This window comes from Tetrao urogallus (assembly GCF_951394365.1).
Source record: "Tetrao urogallus genome assembly, chromosome: 9".
NCBI lineage: Eukaryota > Metazoa > Chordata > Aves > Galliformes > Phasianidae > Tetrao > Tetrao urogallus.
Genome location: NC_136822.1, coordinates 4,682,804 through 4,700,616, shown reverse-complemented (window position 1 = coordinate 4,700,616; position 17,813 = coordinate 4,682,804). Strand labels below are relative to the sequence as shown.

Genomic DNA, 17,813 nt, shown 5'->3' with positions numbered 1-17,813 from the left:
CCAACATCCTCGCTGCTATTAAGGCCCCATCCTGGCTCTGCTAACTGGATGTGACACCACAGAAAAGCCACTGAAGTACACAGAATTAATTTCCTTCAGGCGTGTTGATTCAAACTGTAGCCTCCTGTAGTTTGCTAGTATTCGAAGGTGTGGGGGGTTTCATCACTTCTACTTCCTTTAAAACTCTGAAGTTAACAAAACCCTTATCCACTTCAGGAACTCACCATGAGGAGCTCAGCAGGCTTCCTTGTTTGCTCACTGCTGCTGCTGCTGGCTTTACATGGCACAGAGGTGGCTGCCCAGGATGACCAGACTGACCCCAAAATGTCATGTGCCAACTGGATGGGAGGAGCACCAGGACACCCTGGCCACAATGGGCTGCCTGGAAGGGATGGCAAGGATGGAAAAGATGGACAAAAAGGGGACAAAGGAGAACCAGGTTGGTGAGGAGCTTGGGGTACACACATGCTGGAGCACATGGGCAGTCCCAGGATGAGCCCCAGGCCCAGTACATATGACACCTGGTGGGTGCATCCCACGAGCAGTGGCTGACCATGTCCAGATTGCTTTTGAATGCCTCCAGCAATAGAGATTACACAGCCTATGGCAAAAGATAGATAGATGGCTGTTTTTTCAATTAACAATTATTCCCCAGACACACAGCTACCAGCAGCTTGGCACACCTTGGGGGGCGGGGATGTGATGCCCCACACCATTGGGCACAGATGTCACCCAGCCTGCCTACAGGGGAAAGACTGGGCTCCATGCTGCTGGGCAGCCACGATGCCACGGGCCACTCTGCAACTCTGGCACCAGGGTAGCAGAAAAGGACAAACAGATTCCAATCCAAATTCTGATTCCCAGGTCTACAAGGTGCAAGAGGTGACACAGGTGAAAAGGGTGCCACAGGTGCAGAAGGACCGAGAGGATTTCCAGGACACATGGGGATGAAGGGGCAGAAGGGTGAAAGCGCCTACGTGTACCGCTCCGCCTTCAGCGTGGGGCTGACAGAGCGAGCCCCCCACCCCAACGTCCCCATCCGCTTCACCAAGATCTTCTACAACGAGCAGAACCACTACGACAGCAGCACCGGCAAGTTCCTCTGCAGCATCCCCGGCACGTACTTCTTCGCCTACCACCTGACGGTCTACATGTCGGACGTCAAGGTCAGCCTCTACAAGAAGGACAAGGCAGTGATCTTCACCTACGACCAGTTCCAGAAGAACAACGTCGACCAAGCGAGCGGCTCCGTCCTGCTGCACCTCAGCTCGGGGGATGAGGTCTGGCTCCAGGTGTACGGGGAGGGCGACAACAACGGGGTCTATGCCGACAACATCAACGACTCCACTTTCATGGGCTTCCTCCTGTACCCAGACACGGATGACCATTAGAGCAGGGGGGCTACACGGGAGGGGACAAGGCCATTTAACCCCACCTGCCACCTGGGGCACCGGCACTACAGCTGCACTCGATTTACCAGAAAATTCCCCTGACCACGTGGGGACCACCATTGCCCAGGGTGGACTCCATCTCCCCTGAAATCACTGACTCGACACACAGGCGACTTCCGTGGGACCAAGAGTTCACTCCTACCTCTGCTCTTGCTCTCCTGATGGAAACCGGGGCCCCAAGTCAAACAGCACTGTGGCCACATCATGAAATGGTCGCTCTCAAGATGGGCCGGCTTTGCTTTTAAATTTAAAGCCGATTTTCATATATGTTACATTTAAATATCACATTCTACCTTACCCCTTTTTGTCGCTTGAATCCAGTTGACACAATGGTACCTGTATCAGCCAGCATTACCTCCCTGCTTGAGTACAGCTGGAGCTGCTGGCCGGGCTTTGGACATCATCACTCCCCACCTTGTCAGGGCCTCTGATTTCCACCCATGGTTTGTCCTCCCTCCTCTTTAGCCCACACCTTCCCAGGTATACAACACACAGCAGAGCTAAGGCATTACTACAAGCACAAGACAGCATTAAGGGCTTTGACTAAAAATACTCCCTACAGCAGCACTTCTCAAACCCCACGGGATTACCACACTGCACAGAGTATCACAATAAAGTGCTCTCTCAATATAGAACTCTCCTGCCTCTTTGTCTGCGTCGTTCGGAATGGCTTAGAGAAAGGGGATAGCCTCTCTTCATCAGGCAGCCCAGGAAGGAACATAACAGTCTGAGCATGCTGAGCTCAGGCAGGTGGGAAAGAACACCAGTACTGCTGCCTGTGCAACAGCACAGCTGACAGCACAGCCCCATTCCTGCAGTGTTCACCCCTCAGGTGTGTTCTCTGGCAGCTCAGGGCATGAGGACAGCACCCCAAAGATCTCTTGGCCTCCTTTTAGCAGAGAATGGCACAGCCCTTCTATACCTGCCCCCCTATCATGCAAGAAGCTCCTATAAGCACAACAGGATGTATCAGTTGGAAACTGCTTTGAACAATGTCTTTCCATGTCCCACAGGACTCCTCCTGACTTTTCCCCACTGGCACAGTGACAGGGACTGAAACACCTACACCAGAATGACGCTGCGCTGCTCCTGGACCAGCAGCTGACTCAGCCAGCAATTGATCCCCTCCACTCCCCAAACATTATGTTTTCACAGAATCACGGCTCTCAGAGCAAACACTGCAGCCAGTTTCTACGAGATAACAACCAATATAATGGGTACATCAAGGCCAAAACGCTGTTTGCTGCTCTGCAATTTGGGCAGGTTATAAAGAAAGCTCTCTGATCCCATGATCTTGACAGCTAATGTTTGACTCTTCCCTCCACGTACTGCTGCTCAGTGAAAGGCAACATGCTCTCACCCTGAATGTGCAGCACTGAAAGATTAAAGTCGCCACACTAACAGTGCAAAATAGCTTGGATGCAGCTGGAGACACTGGCCAGCTTCATCCTACAGGGAAACCATCTGTGAAAGCATCCATGCCCCTCTTAGGGACAATTGTAGGCTGATCCTAATTGTGCCTCAGTCCCATGTAATCATTTGTGGCAGTAATTAATCAGGATACAAATAGCAGCTGCACCAAGCCACAAAAGGCTGAAAGAGAGATAAGTGGTTTTCCTGGAAGCCCTGTTATATTTATTTGACAAGTATAAACTTGCTGGAGGCTTTTTGGCATGGAAGGCACAGGGATGAAGCCTACACGTAGCTGATCTGTCACTGCACTTCATGCAGGAAATGCCACCAGGTTCAGTTTTTCCTTTAGACAAAACCAATTCTGAGCACACCCAGACTGGGACAAGATGCTGTGTGTTTTTGACTTGTTTGTGCTAGATGAAAGCACTCACTACCTCAAGCACTGCGACAGCAAAGCAGCAAATCCCTCCCACCACTTAGTATCCCTAGACCCACTCCAGGACACTTGTCCTGCATAACACCACTGCTGTTTGAGGAGAGCTGTGTGACCTCCCTACAGACAGCTTCACTACTTGCAGGGTGTTTATTCCCATGGAAATAGAAACATGAAACACAAAACACCAACATCTGTTTCCCCTTGAGGGGCACAGCAGATAATTTCAACCCACAGAAATCTGTGTAGTCCACCCATAAAGATATAGGAGAGCAAGGGGCAGAACAGGAGAGCTCACCCCAGGCTGCCCACCACATCCCTGAAGGAATCAGGACAGGAAGGATGATGGGGGATGAACAAACACTTTTTTACATGCCAGTCACCACCTGATGACAGGAATCCCCTTGCAGCGTCCTCTCAGAGGCTTCTTCAGCTGGGCCAATGGAACCAACAGCAGTGCCAGCAGCTCCTTTCTGTACCACAGATGCCTTGAACATACCCAGGGATGTACCTGCTAGAAGCTCCAATACAATCCCTTGTTGAGAAGCATTCCCACACCCACGGTCACCCAGCGTGCATGTGATTCTCAGCTCTATGTTCATCCAGAGCAATAGACAGACTCAGGTTTTTTCCCCTCAAAAGGGGTTACATGAGTTCATGTAACAAGACTAAAAAGGGTCCCTACGTGCATATCACAACTGCACATAAGATAGCAGGAATACAGCTAAAATTACAGCCGACTACAAGCAAACTGAATCTTCCATGAAGAAAATATTCACCAAAGGTCCTTTCTGTCAATTTAAAAGCTTTGAAAGGCACTGTTCCTCTGCCCCTCTGCCCTTAACAGCCTGCAGGAGCTTGAGAAAAAGGTTACAATTTGGGTTAGGATTCTGACTCTGCTGTCATGTAAAGATCAACTGGATCAAATACAGAAGGCAAACAAAACAGCTGGAGGTAAAAGCCTAGAATCTTCAAAACTCCTGTCTTCAAACTTACCAAGGACCATCTTACACAGTGCTGGGGCATTTCCAAAAGAGTCCTTGTTAGTATTCATATCCCAGCCCCATCACCAATAGGGGATTAGCAGAAAACCGGGCTGCACCGCCATCTGCAAAGCACATTTCCATGTGCAGAATACCAGCACAGCCAGAGCTGGACAGTGCCTGAAACCCCAGGGAAGGAGGAAGAACTCCATTAATTCATCTACACCGCTTCCTTCTTTATTGACAAATAAATACCTTCTACTTCAATTATTGAATAGAAATACTGTAAGAAAAAAATCTTTCAGTCCTCTAGAAATTAACAAAAAATCCCAAACAAAAATAACCAAGGCAAACCTGCTACCTCACTTAGCCTGAATTTGCCTCTACTTGCTCATGACAAGAGCTCTGAGTTCACCCCCTAACCAGCTCAGAAATGGCTCCGCAGAAGTATTACACACAGATTTAAGCTAGTTTCCTTTAGCCTTGCTACTTCCTCTCCTTCACAGTCACTATTTTTCAGCTGAAAAGTTTGTGCATTCCTAAGCACGTACTGCAGCAGCTGGCAGCTCCCAGCTAGAGGAATACCAGCCTTATGAGACCAACAAAGGAGAGAGCAGACGCTTAGGTGTCTTGCAGCCTTTGCTTTCTACCTGTGCTGTGCAACTGGCTGCCTTTTAATAAAGCACTGCAGCACTCAGCACACAGGACCTTGGTCTGCCAAAGCCTTCTCTGTCATGTACTGTCCCACTGAAGCCAATGGGACAATTCATGCCACTGTATTCAGCATCTCCATAAATCCTTTTAGAGAGAAGCATTGATTTGAACACTAAGCTACAAAGCAGCGTCCACTGAACTTAACAGCCCTGTTTATAACGTAATGTTTATCAGCCTAAATACATGCAAAACAAAGCGGAGCCACTCATGCCTTAACGTAGAAAAACCTATCCTGAGTGGTGTCAATATCCACAAGAGGTACAGCAATAGAAAAAGTCGCTAAATGAAATGGTGCAGGCAGGCAAACACTTCCATTTTTATTACAGACTGGCATCTCATAATTATCTCCTGATGGCAGGCTGATTACCTGCAGACTAATTAGACTGAGAGACCTGACAAGAAGAAACAAGTCAAAGCTCAAGGGCATTTTGTTTTTCAAATTCACCCTTCCATTTTAATACTGTCCCAAAAGGGACCCAAAGAAATTACAGTTCCTGATGAGAATTCCTACACTCTAATAATTCTTTAGAAAAACAGTTACACACACAGCCTCTCCTTCCAGTCTCATTGGAGATAACTTCATATCCCAGATGACTAACAATATGTGTACCCTGCCAATCATCCCATTAAACTTGAAGACTTACTTCTTTCTTGATTCAAATTTAACAAGGCAAGCAGGGGGAGAAAAAAAAAGCAAAACAGTACTTCAAGGCAACTATCATGAAGAATCTGGGCATCAGCAGATGCATGCAGCCAAACCAGCACAAAAGGGAGCAGCTGTATCTTGAAGCCTTCTCTTCTCATTTGGCACTCGCTCAGAACGCAGTGTCTGTTTACTGGTAACAGCTCACTTCCCAAAGCCTTGCTCAGGGGAAGCACAGCACCAGAGACAGGAATAGTCCAAACAAAACTGCTAACACTAAGCAGTCAATGTTTAGATTGGTTTCAGTGAGGAAAGCCTGAAATCCCTCCCCTCTTCAAGCAAAGCAAGATCTAAAAAAGAAAACGGAGACTGTATCCACAACCCTGTTTTCCAGAGGGTCACTTTGTGATGTCAGACACTAAGCAGAATAAATGCCAGAATGCTGCTTTAAACTGCTCTGGAGGATGAAACAGAAGAGGTCGAGAAATCCATAAGAATAAAATAAAAAGACACACAGTTCTATTTACTCATTGTGCTCCCATCGTTGCTCCAGAGCCAGCAAACGTGCAACTAAAATAAATACTTTTAACCCCCTCTTTCTTAAGAGGAAAAAAACAAGGCAAAAATATATGAAAGAGGCAAGGAAAGAAAGGGTTTCATTTTTGATTTTTTCATACAGTTTAGCACATAAATTTCACTCGGAGCATTGATAACTAAGTCTTTAAGGAAAGATCAGTCACAGGATTATTTCTGAGATGAGTGTATAGAATTTAGACCTTACTTTAATCCTAAACAATTAATTTAAGAATAGAAGAAAGGACTGAATTCTTGATTTTGAAATAATACATTAAAAACTCCCTGATCCTTTCATCCCGAGAATCATTTTGATCACTGGAAGGTGCAATATCATACAATTACTTTTCTAAAAATGAAAGCCTGAATCAAAAAAATGCTAAAATAGCTACTTTTTATTCCTCTGCTACTTAGGTTGAAACAAAGCACTGGTGGTAGCAGAACATCAATCTTGAAACTGGACAAAACCCTCAATTCTTCCTAGTGCAATGAGTCAAAGCCCATTCTGAAAAAAGTAATCATCTTAGCAGCAGATAATCCCATACTCTGAGATGAACAGAACACCACTAGGCAGAGATATATACTGATACGGGAAACATAATAACCAAGAGTAACAGTGGATGATTTCATAAAAACAATAATAATAAAGAAACAACTCAGCAACTCAGAACACAGGTTTTGTTAGGGTTTTTTTTTTGTTGGTGGTGGTTTTCCCTTGTTTTTTTTTGTGTTTTTTTTTTTTTTTGTTTTGTTTTGGTTTTTTTTGAATAGCATGTCAGCAAATACAATTTTAAGACAGATCTACAAACACCTTCCTAGAAATAACAGTCCACAGTTCTCGGTTACTTTTAGCCATCTGACTTCCACATTCCCTAGGCATCTTTTAACAGTCTTCTTTTTCGCCCCCTACGAAATTTTCCTGTTCTAATCATTGCAATAAATAAAGGAGACCACAGGCGATCCCAGAGAAAATTCCACATCTCAGCACAGCAGCACAACTAAGTTCACTGGATGTCATCGTCATCAAACAGATCTTCAAAATCTAGTCAGAAAAACAAGACAGGGTAAAATTAACATTTGAAATTCCCAGCTGCTATTATATGCAAACACCACACAAGCTTTCATTGGTCTTGTTATTGAGATTAAAGACAGAAGTCAAGGCGAATTAAGTACATGTACATACCATCAGTCACTACAAATGTAACATCGAGGCAGAAGGCAGAGAGGAGCAAAAGCAGACCAGAGCAGCATGCTCACTGCCACACTTGAATGCAACTCATTTAACAACGCAAATTCTGCAATTAAGTTCATGAAAGCAGTCTTATAAAGCAAGGGGTCATATAAAAGCACGAAGCAAGCATTGCAGTCAGTCACAATCCGCAGGCTCTGGAACTACACAGGCATTAACTCTGAGCACACAGGGGCTCCTGTAGAGCTCTGCCTTTACGTCACAGCATTTAGGCACATAAGCTCATACCTTTCGCAGACATTCACATTTGTGGTCTATTGTAAAAATCCCCTGCTTAAAATAAGCTTCATTGCCGTGAGGGTGCTTCAAGCGTTTCCCTCACAAAAAAGTCAACACAAACTACCGCTACAGCAGGCAACGCACAGCCGCCACACAACCACACGAGCACTTCCGTACATCCCACCCGCCCCGGGAGGCACGGCGGTCTCTCACCGTTGAAGAAGTCGGCGTGCACGGCCTTCTCGTTGGCGGCCAGGTCCATCAGCAGCCCCGTGCTTCCCCCTGCCTGGAACAGCAGACGCTGAGTGCCTCGAGCCCGTTTCCGGAGCCCCGCTGTTTCTATCCATCCACCCCCTCCGCTCCCACCTCGTCCAGGTCCACATACGGACCAGCACCCTCAGGAAACATCTCGTCCACCGCCGGCTTCATGGCTGCCGCAGCGCTCTGCCCTCCTACTTCCGGCAGCGTCGAGCCAACTTCCGGAATCAGCCTCGCCGCTCTACGCGCGCGGCGGTGCCGCCTCTCTATGGTAGCCTTGGAGGCGGGGCCGCGAGGAGGCGGTCCGTGCTGAGCTCTGCTCCCCTTGATGGTATTGATACAAGTTGTGACAGCATCGTAAAGCTTGCCCTGCAGTTTGTGTAGATAACGGAAGGGGCTGTGTCTCTGAGCCGAGGAGACAAGGAAGTTCTGCTGAGTCTTTGCACCAAGAAAGAAGGAGGTCCTGCTGGGAATCGGTCACTGAATGTGTGACTTACCTCTGGGAAACTTCTGCATACGTTACACAAGTAATGCATCAAAACTGAAGATCTTTTGTGTAAGCGATGCATGATTGGAGGATAACCCCTGTGCATCCAGCTCTGATTAAAGAATGTTTGCTTTCTAATGTTCCATCTTGAGTCTTAGTTTTCTGATTGACCGATTTAGGGTAGCACTATGACTGCTCATACAGCAGAGCTTGCTTTCCTGAGTCAAACCCAGCAGCATGATAACATAACAGGAACCCAAACCTCACCATATGATCAAGGAGTTTATTGATTTTGCACAAAAGCGCAGCTTGCAAAAAAGAAAAGGCTAATTTACCTGCGGCTTTCTAAAGCACGTAACACTACAGAGGCCCATTCACGTGGCTGCAAGCAACTGAAGGGGCTGCTCCAGCAGCTGCGTGTTGGTGTGATGTCCCAGCACCATGGCAGGCAGTGCTCAGTCCTCACTTGCAGGCAGGTGGAGGCCGAGGTGGCTGCCTGCGGGCAGCTGTGCAAACAAAGCCCTGGCCAGCTCGGCAATCCTGTTGTAGGCTCCCAGTGTCCTGAAGTACTCCACATAGGACCAGAAGTCACTGGAGGAGAAGGGCCAGTATGGCATGGCCACAGGTTCTCTATCTAAAATAAATCAAGAAAGGTTATTATTACAACATGAAGTATTGGCACAGGCACAGCCACTGAACCCTCTGTTCCCTTCACAGAGGGTGCAGCCACTGTCCCATCCCAGGAGCACCAGATGGCACAAGGCAGAGGGCAAAACTGAAGGGACACCAACAGCATTGCAGTGATTCAGGAATTGCCGAGGTGGCTTTAATTTCCAGAAGGCGGAGGAGTGTTTAAAAGCAAGGAGGAATGGCGATTTGAAGCCATTTTCCCCGTTGCTCTTTCACTCTATCTTCTGTGCCAAATACAAAAAATAAAAGTCAAAGACAAATAAAACAGTGTCTTCAATCCAAAAACTTTGGAAACAGAGATCATGCATTCAAAAAGGTTTTAGAGCCATAAGGAAAAAAATAGAGCATGAAGAGAAGGAGGATGCTGCTGGTTAGATGTGCACCTCACTCAAACAACAAGAGCAGTAATCTTGTTATGTGAGTTCCTTCTATGCAACTTTGTTTTCAGAAAGAATTTTGTCTGAACGCACCAAACCGAGGTTAACCTACATACTGTTATCTGTAAGCCACTGTAAATATCATTAGGATGTTGGGGGTTTTTCCTAATCAAAAGCAAACACTCATCCGATAGGCTAATCACCCAAAGGGACACAGCAGCAGAGAGGCTGTGTTAAGGGATTTATTCCAATATTTCTTTCATCAGATTTGTGGCAATCTTTATTCCAATATTTCTTTCATCAGATTTGTGGCAATCTCCACAGGTTTTTGCTGTGGAGGATGGTATTTCTTGCCAATTCCTGGACAAACATCCAGAACTGCATATCAGGATAGCCAAAATTCTCAGAAGTCTCTCGTATGATTAGAAGTCTGGTGATTTCCAGTCATGTTTTCATAAAACAGATTAGCAATGACTTCAGCATAGCCCCTTGGGGGGCTTGTCTTTAAGGGGTCGTCATACTTGTTACGATTTGGCTTTTTTCATTTTAAGATTGTAAGAATAGAAGCTTCACCTTTGGATTTAATATATTTGCTTTCTGCATTTAAAAAATAATTTAAAAAATCACTCTTCTTTCAGGGAGATACAAACGACTCTTTGAGTTGTTAATGATACATAAGAAAGAAAAAGGTCTTCAAATTACCGTCTCCTTCCAGGATTGATCGGGCATCTGTAAATAAACAGGAAAATCATCAGTTCCAACTCTCTCACAGGAGAATTTTCTGTTAACAAAAGGTTTGGTGCATAGACAAATGCTGGCAACTCCTTTAAGATACGTTTGGAGCCCTCCTTATAGTCTAACAGCTTTGTTTTTCCAACAGTTGAGCAAGAAATTGCCCATTTGTAGTCAAGAGCACTGCAAATCAAACATGCCAGGAAGGAGTTGCAATTAATACACAGGCAATATCTGATACTACATAGAAGACGCTGTTTGAGTGTGAAAATATTTCTATATTGAAAAATCAGCATGAATAAATGTAAGTAGTCTCACCTGTTATTGTGTTCATCAGCATCCAGAAGAAAAGGAAGCCAACGCATTTCATCTTTTCGGCAAGCAACTGTTTGTTTCTGAAAACAAATCTGTACAGCTGGAGGTCATTAAAAGAGACGAGGAATTATGCAAAGTAAATCATTTCATCTTTTATTAGAAAAATCTGCTCCAAAATAAAGTCTAGTTATCACTTGAGTCATAGCAAGATCCAATTATATTGCATTACGTTTTCTGAACTGTATCACAGAGCATTGAAAAAAAAACTACTGAAGTATGAAGTGGTATTTATTTTTAGGAGGCATAAACCCAAAAGGCTTCTCTGAACTGACACAAAATGAAGTGTTTTCAGAAATATTTTAAAGTGTGGTTGATTTATGTTCGCTCTGCAAATTACCTCTCTTCCCCTCCCCTTTTCTTCTTCTTTCAATAGCAAAGGTCTGGAGCTCTGAGTCAGCCACAGAAATCCAAAAGGATTTCTAGTGCTGTAAAATAGCAGCACTGTGTAATGAAGGGTGGGGGGAAAGGAGAGAAACGTCACCGAGTTAGTACACCAATCTGATTCTGTCACCTTCACAGAGTTATTTTAATGGCTCACATTTGCATTATATTTCAACACTGTGCACACAAAGAAAAAATAAAAAGATCTTTGCATCAACTTTAGCAATGGCACTTTGATATTTTGAAAACAAATGCAGAAAATCCAGGATCACGCTCAGCTTATTACTACTTTTCCTGACCATCTTAATTTCTTTCCCTCTCTTCAGGGAAGTAAAATTTTAGAAATGTGACTTGTGCAAATTGTGAAGAGGTTACTGAATTCCTTCCTCACAAAAACATTCAACACTAAACGTCTTCTCTGGCTTTCTCTGAACCTTAAAACCCAGAACTGAAAATGCACATGTGCACCAAGTGCCCACTGGAGCCAATTAGTTTGCATTAAACAAAAAAGCAGGTCCCTGCTGACAGTGAGTGTATTGCAGCCTTCAGAGAGAAGGGTAAAACAAGCTCCTCTGACCCCCATCAGCTGCAAGCTTTCAGCTGCTTTTAGTCTGAGTCTACAAAAATCATTTATCCCTTGTGATTCTAGAGGCTGCATTTCCCTACTGCATCTGCAGCTTATTGCATTTATTGCTGCATTTATTGCTGCATTTATTGCTGCATTTCCCTACTGCATCTGTGGCACCTGACTTTTGGTGCCTTTGCTATACCGCAGCCACTTGTCTGCCATATGAATATCACACAAGGAAAGCCTGCCTGCCCACTCAAAGGCCTGGAATGGAAAGAACCAAGTGAGTGGCCTTGCAGGAGGACCCAGCTTTGCTGGAGTTTCTTCCTATCTACATGCAGAGTTAGATAGTCCTGCCAAGAATTAATTAGAGATGTTCTGAGCAAGGGAAAATAAAGAGCGCTTTGTAGCACACTAAGCTGTGCCAGCTCATGTGGAGGCTGAAAAGAAAAATATTATGAAAGCAAAACCTATTCTGTCTTCAAAGAGCTTTAATCCTCCTGTTTAATATTTCTTATTCCTGCAGGATGGGTCCCTGAATCACCCACGTACAGCCAGCAGCTCTGCCGCACTCACCTGGGTTACGGACGCTGCTGGAGTGAGAAGGCATGTCACTGCTTGGTGGAGCCCTTTGGTGCAGCCGTGTGCTCAGGTCCACGGACCAGCACAGCCTATTTGATTATGGTATACAGACAGCGCTTGGCAGGCTATGAGAAGTACATGATAACATGCTTTGGGTGACGATGAGGGGAAATAATTTTGCAACTGACGTAGCCCCATCCTGCAGCTCTCCCCTGCGGGAATTGATGAGGTGCTGCGGGAGGATGACAAAGTCACCGAGGTTATCAGGGTCACTCAGGTCCCAGCAGGGTCTGCTACAACATTGGATGATCTTCAGTGGTCTCACCTAAGCACTGAGACTCACACTGACGTACACTGGGATGGGCAGTGCCGCACCTCCACCTTCTTTATTTCCTTTTCTTAAGCACAGCACTGGACTAGAGGAGAGCTGATGAACTGTGTGAGCACTGCTCCAGGTGTTCATTGCTTAGCTCCAATGTGCACACAACGCAGCACATCTCCTGGGGCCAAACTAAAAGCACAGTGTGCGCTGATTTGCAGCATATACCACAAGCATTCCATATTCCCCTTTCTTTTTGCTCCCGGTCCCTTTGTTCAGACTTTACCCAGAGTGCAGTCAAAGCCACGGCACTCTGCTCAGCACAAGTGACGGTGCTGCTCAGTTTGCAGAGCCTTCTACCAAGGGCCACTGCCTTGGAAGTTCTCCCACTGATACGGAGTAACTGGAAGTGCCACAGTGCCCACAAATGCAGGTTTGACACAACAGTAACCACATATTCCAATAGATGCTATAGCACTTAAGAGAGCAACTGCTGGAAGAGTTCAGCAGTTTCATTTCTACTCAGTTTGGAATAAAAATCAATACCATGCCAGGAAGTATTTTTAATTTTCCAGAAAGGCTCGTTAGTTCCAAAGACTGTTACCAGAATTGCTGGCAGCAAGTTCTCCAAGCACCTTATTCTAAAGATGTTTTTCAGAGAAGGCCATTAATTCACTGAAGCTTGGTTACGGTGAGGAAGCTAATAGTAGCGAACGCATCCCACCAACCTGTCCCCAAAGGACCCAATCAATATGTGCTTTTCGTAAATAGCTCTCCAAGCCAGAAAATCCCACATGCTTCAGCCAGCTCTGTCAGAGCAGAAATCAATAGGAGCATTGAGGACATCCTCTTCAGAACAGAGGCACGCAGTGTGGGCACAGCAGTTGTTTGTACGACTTGCTCCCCTGTGGGTCCCGGAAGCACCAGTGCCAGGATCTTGCCTTCTGGTCATGTCATTTGTGAGGGGATGATTTACAGAGCCAGCCTCTGTGGAGCAAAGCAGTTCTCTTTGTTAATTAATGGAAAGGGAAGGGAAGGGAAGGGAAGGGAAGGGAAGGGAAGGGAAGGGAAGGGAAGGGAAGGGAAGGGAAGGGAAGGGAAGGGAAGGGAAGGGAAGGGAAGGGAAGGGAAGGGAAGGGAAGGGAAGGGAAGGGAAGGGATTAGAAAAGCCAAGCTTACAGATGCCTTTGTTTCCACAGTAACTATACTGATATTCCTATAACTATAGCTAATAGCTCTACTGGTGTTGCACAAATTCGTGTAGTCCTACAGGCACTGAAAGGAACTGTTTTAAGGAACAGAATACACCTTAATCGATAGGCAAAAGCACACGCATGCAGAGCTCCGCAAGAACTTATTTTAAAACCAAACGGCATTTCAGTTCCATCTGATGTGCTTTGTCTTTGGTTTGAACAGACAAAATGTTCTCTGTAAGGCTGCAGCACTTTTGCACAGCAGAAACAACCAACAGCAGTGACACAGGAACATCCCTGGGAAACAAGTGCTTGATTATTTCCCCCAGCAACTTTGTCCAAAAGGAATCACCAAAAGGAGATCCGTGTGATTGAAATACACTTTCTTTATGTCTGAGTCTTTCAGGCATTCCTAGTTCTACCTTCTTTCCTTCTAAGGCCTTCTAAGCAGCTTGGCCTGAGCAGTTGTTTTCTGTGTTTTCCCCCAAGCCCATCCAAGCCAGTCACATGCAGAGGATGGCATACAGCTCACCGCCCAGCCAAGAAGCCTGGAGGACTTGGGAATACCAGCTACTGCACAACCTGCATTCCCTCCAAGTCTGTAAGACAACCAAGGGTCACACGTCCATCGAGAAAGAATTATTTTATTTTTCTGACTCAAATGCTTGCTGTTCAGAAGCCTGAAAGGATAAGGGCCACCAGACCCCATCCCAAGATGGAACAGCAGTTGCCCACCATGCTGAGCTGAGCAATTTTCTTTGCACAAAGGAGTTGGCTGAGAAGATTCAAGGTTCTAGCTAGGGCTCATGTGCAAAGCTCCAGGGAGGTTGGTCAAACCTGGCATAAAAAGTAAACAAAACTTAACAAATCAACATCTTTAAAATAGCTTTTGTTGGCTTTTACATGCTGAAATTCCTTGATGCTTCCAGTTGAACACAGAGCAGGTATTGCTAAGTAGTTCATCATTAGATGATCACGCCCTGAAGAAGCCACGTGTATTTTGCACCTGGTTTGCACCTGAACTTGACTTCAATGCACTATTTGCCAGTATTGACCGACAGAGCTTTAGCAGGGCCACGGTCCGGCGGGCAGCAGGGCACGAGGCTCTGGCTCCCTCTGCTGCCACAAAGAGCCACAGCGGAACCAAACCCAGAACGCAGTGTCAGAGGCACTATGCTTCCCCTAGAGACCTCGTTTTCTAGCACTGACGTTCCAATGCACAACAGAAAAATGATTTATTCCCGATTTCTGCTCTAAGCGATAATCCCCCCTTTCCCTTCGCAGCCGCCTTCCCTCTGTGGGACGCGTTGGGACGCGGGCACGGTCTTTCAACCCCGCCCCGCCCCTCCAGGCCACCGCAGCCAATCCGCAGCCGCCGCCTCGGCCTCGACCAATCCGCGCCGTCTCCCACCCCAGCCGGTTTGTGGCGCCCAATAGCGGAGGGACGAGGAGCGCGTGCAGCCGTCTCGGCCCCGCCCACCGGGGTTGCGACGGGAGGGCGCGGCCTGGTGGCCGTTGGCGGTGTGTGCGGGTGTTGGGGTGCAGGCCCTGAGCGGGGCCTGGCGGTACCGGGGGGGGCGGGCCTGACGGGAAGCGGCGCCCCTGCAGTCACCCAGCGCCCCTCTGTTTCCCCCAGGTCGTAGCCATGAGCCAGCAGCGAGGCCGAGGGGACGCTGGGGACGCTGTCCGAGAGCCGCGGGCCGGGCCCGGCCGCGTCAAGCGCCGCAAGACCAGGGGCGAGCGCAACCGGGCCAAGTTCGGCCCCGGCGTGTGTGGTGCCAGATGGAGGGGGGGGAGGCACCCCTGGGTCGGCCTCCCTCCGCCCCGTGCCGCCCAGCCCCCCCCCAGCCCCCTGCCGCCCCCCCGGCCCGTCATCATCACCCAGCAGCGCCTGTGTCGTCCCCGGGGACTCCTCGGCCGGGGGGTGGCCTCCATGGACATAAAGCGGTTGTTGGAGGGTGGGCAGGGGGAACGGTCCCCCCCACGGCCCCCTGCTGAGGAGCTCACAGGGCCTCCGGAGTCCCCCGGGCCTGTCAAGGGGATGGAGAAGGAAGGGCAGAGGTCACCCTCCCCTCCAGTAAGCCCCTCAGAGAAGGCGGTTGGTGACAGAGACTCCCTCAGCGCCGTGACCTCTGCCCGGGGGCTGGCTGCCCGCCTGTGTGCCCTTCTGCCACAGCCCGCCGAGTTCTGGGGACGCGCGCTGGCAGAGGAGAGACGCCGAACGTTGCTGGCCGCCCTGCTGGAGCATCACCACACCCTGCCTGACCTGTCCACTCTCCTTCCCCACAAAAGCGTGGGAGCTGCAGGGGGACTCTCCCACGCACAGCCCCCCACACTGCCCCCTGCCTCCCAGCCACCCCCAGGGCTTAGCACTGCTGAAGCTGAGCTTCTTCCCCAGCCCGTGCAGAGCAGGGACCCAGCACTCCATCACAGCCACCCCCCAACACCCCCACAGGCCATCACTCAGGTGAGTGCCCCAGAAAACAGTTTCCCCCAGACCTTTTTCTGTCCTCAAAGAGGTGATGCCTCTTCAGATATCGTCTTTTCCCTGCTGCCAAACTTGCTCTCCTCCTGCAGTCACCAACTTCTCCATCCCAGTTCTCTCCTCCCGTTTTCAACACTGAGACGAAGAAGAGGCAAGTGAGTATCCAAACAGGGGTGACCCCATCCCCCATGTCAGGAGGAATTGATTTATGCTCCCCTCCCCACAGAGTTTGTTCCCCTGGATGTCAGAGGATGAGGATGACACACATCCTGAAAACCCAGCTCCGCAGTTCTGGGTCCAGACACCCCCACCGCCATTCAGGCCCACCCCCCCTGCACACTCCCCCATCTCTCACCCCCGTGTAAGGCACTGCACACCCGAACCAGAGCTGCTACCCCTGCCACCCCAGCCAAGGCAGAGAAGGGACCCAGCACCGCACTACTGCCGCTGCCGTGCCCCGCTGCAAGCTGATGCTCAGGTGAGTGCCCCAAAGAACTGCTTTTCCCAAAAAACATTTGCTCTTAACCACCCATCTCTTTGTCCCTGCTGCCAACTACACTTTTCCTCCACCAGACTCCAAGCCCCCCAGCTGTCCTGCCGCCCCCTGTTTTTGGTGCGGAGAGGAGGGAGAGGCAGGTGAGTTCCCAGATGGGGGTGCCTGCCCCTGTCCCATCACCAGTAAGAAAAGGGATTGATTTATGCCCCCTCTTCCCTCAGAGCTGGTTCCCCTTGATGTTGGAGGATGAAGACAATACACGCCCTGAAAATTCAGCCCCGTTCTGGGTCCGGACCCCCTCACCACCACTGTTTAGAGGGCAGACCCCACCTCGCATCCCCTTGAGGGAGCCAGGCTGCACGTGTGGGGTAGCATGGGATCCCAGGGCAGGGGACGCAGCTGAGGGGCATGGCCAGATCCGCCAACGGTCCCGTGTACCACAGTGTCACCGGGCGTCACAGCATCCCTTGGCAGGGCTGCAAACCCCCCCACAACCCCATCAGTGCCGTGGGAACAGGCAGACACTCCCTGCCTTGCACCGGGGGACATGCCCTTGTGCTCCCTCCCCACCGCACCACCTTCACAAGCACAGCCCCTGTCCCCACAGCTGGCCGCACCCCACTTCAGACCTCCCCATGTGCCGCTGCTTGCCCCCCACCAGCTACCAGCTGCAGGGCTGCAGGGGTCCAACAGAGCCACGGCACAGGGGATGGCACTTGTCCTGCTGCCCCCGCAGTGCCGCTCCCAGCAGGGCAGGGGATGGGGACTCCAGCCCTAACGCCTGGCTCTTCCCCTGCATGTACTGAGGGCGCAGAGTGCGGAGGAAGACTCGCTTTATTGGGGTGCCCCTCCCCGTGCTCAATAAAGGCTGTTATGCCCTATGGCTCTTTCTCTGATGTTTCCTTCTGATTTTTCCTTCCTCCCCAGCTCCTCCTCAGTCCACCGCGGGTTGGGTTGTGAATATGAGATGGTGAATGTTGACAATCTAGGTTTTTTACTTTGCTGACATCTCCTAAGTGAATCTGCATGCCACCAAAAATGACACCAAAGCATTTACGTGTCAGTGTACATCTGCTGATTAGGAGTTATTTAGTGGGTCAACACCAGCTTTCCATTCCTTGGGTTTACAAGACTGACCACACATGCAGAATGCCAGAACAATTCCTCTACAAAGATGTGTGTGACCTAACTC

At 48.6% G+C, this 17,813-nt stretch overlaps 3 protein-coding genes across 3 annotated transcripts; 1 reads left to right on the top strand and 2 right to left on the bottom strand.

Annotated features, from left to right (window-relative positions):
* Positions 1-225: 225 nt before the first annotated feature.
* On the top strand, positions 226-1,391 carry ADIPOQ (adiponectin, C1Q and collagen domain containing; the record flags this gene model as incomplete). Its single annotated transcript, XM_079539839.1, has 2 exons — positions 226-439; positions 865-1,391. The coding sequence occupies 2 exons, from the start codon at positions 226-228 to the stop codon at positions 1,389-1,391; spliced, it is 741 nt and encodes a 246-aa protein (XP_079395965.1).
* Positions 1,392-6,752: 5,361 nt separating this feature from the next.
* COPS9 (COP9 signalosome subunit 9) lies at positions 6,753-8,107 on the bottom strand (the record flags this gene model as incomplete). Its single annotated transcript, XM_079540042.1, has 3 exons — positions 6,753-7,252; positions 7,892-7,964; positions 8,045-8,107. The coding sequence occupies 3 exons, from the start codon at positions 8,105-8,107 to the stop codon at positions 7,215-7,217; spliced, it is 174 nt and encodes a 57-aa protein (XP_079396168.1). The 3' UTR covers positions 6,753-7,214.
* A 771-nt stretch (positions 8,108-8,878) lies between these two features.
* OTOS (otospiralin) lies at positions 8,879-10,592 on the bottom strand (the record flags this gene model as incomplete). The annotated part of the gene is made up of 3 exons (XM_079539921.1): positions 8,879-9,057; positions 10,193-10,219; positions 10,541-10,592. 3 exons carry the CDS (start codon positions 10,590-10,592, stop codon positions 8,879-8,881), a joined length of 258 nt encoding a protein of 85 aa, XP_079396047.1.
* Between the last annotated feature and the right edge of the window lie 7,221 nt (positions 10,593-17,813).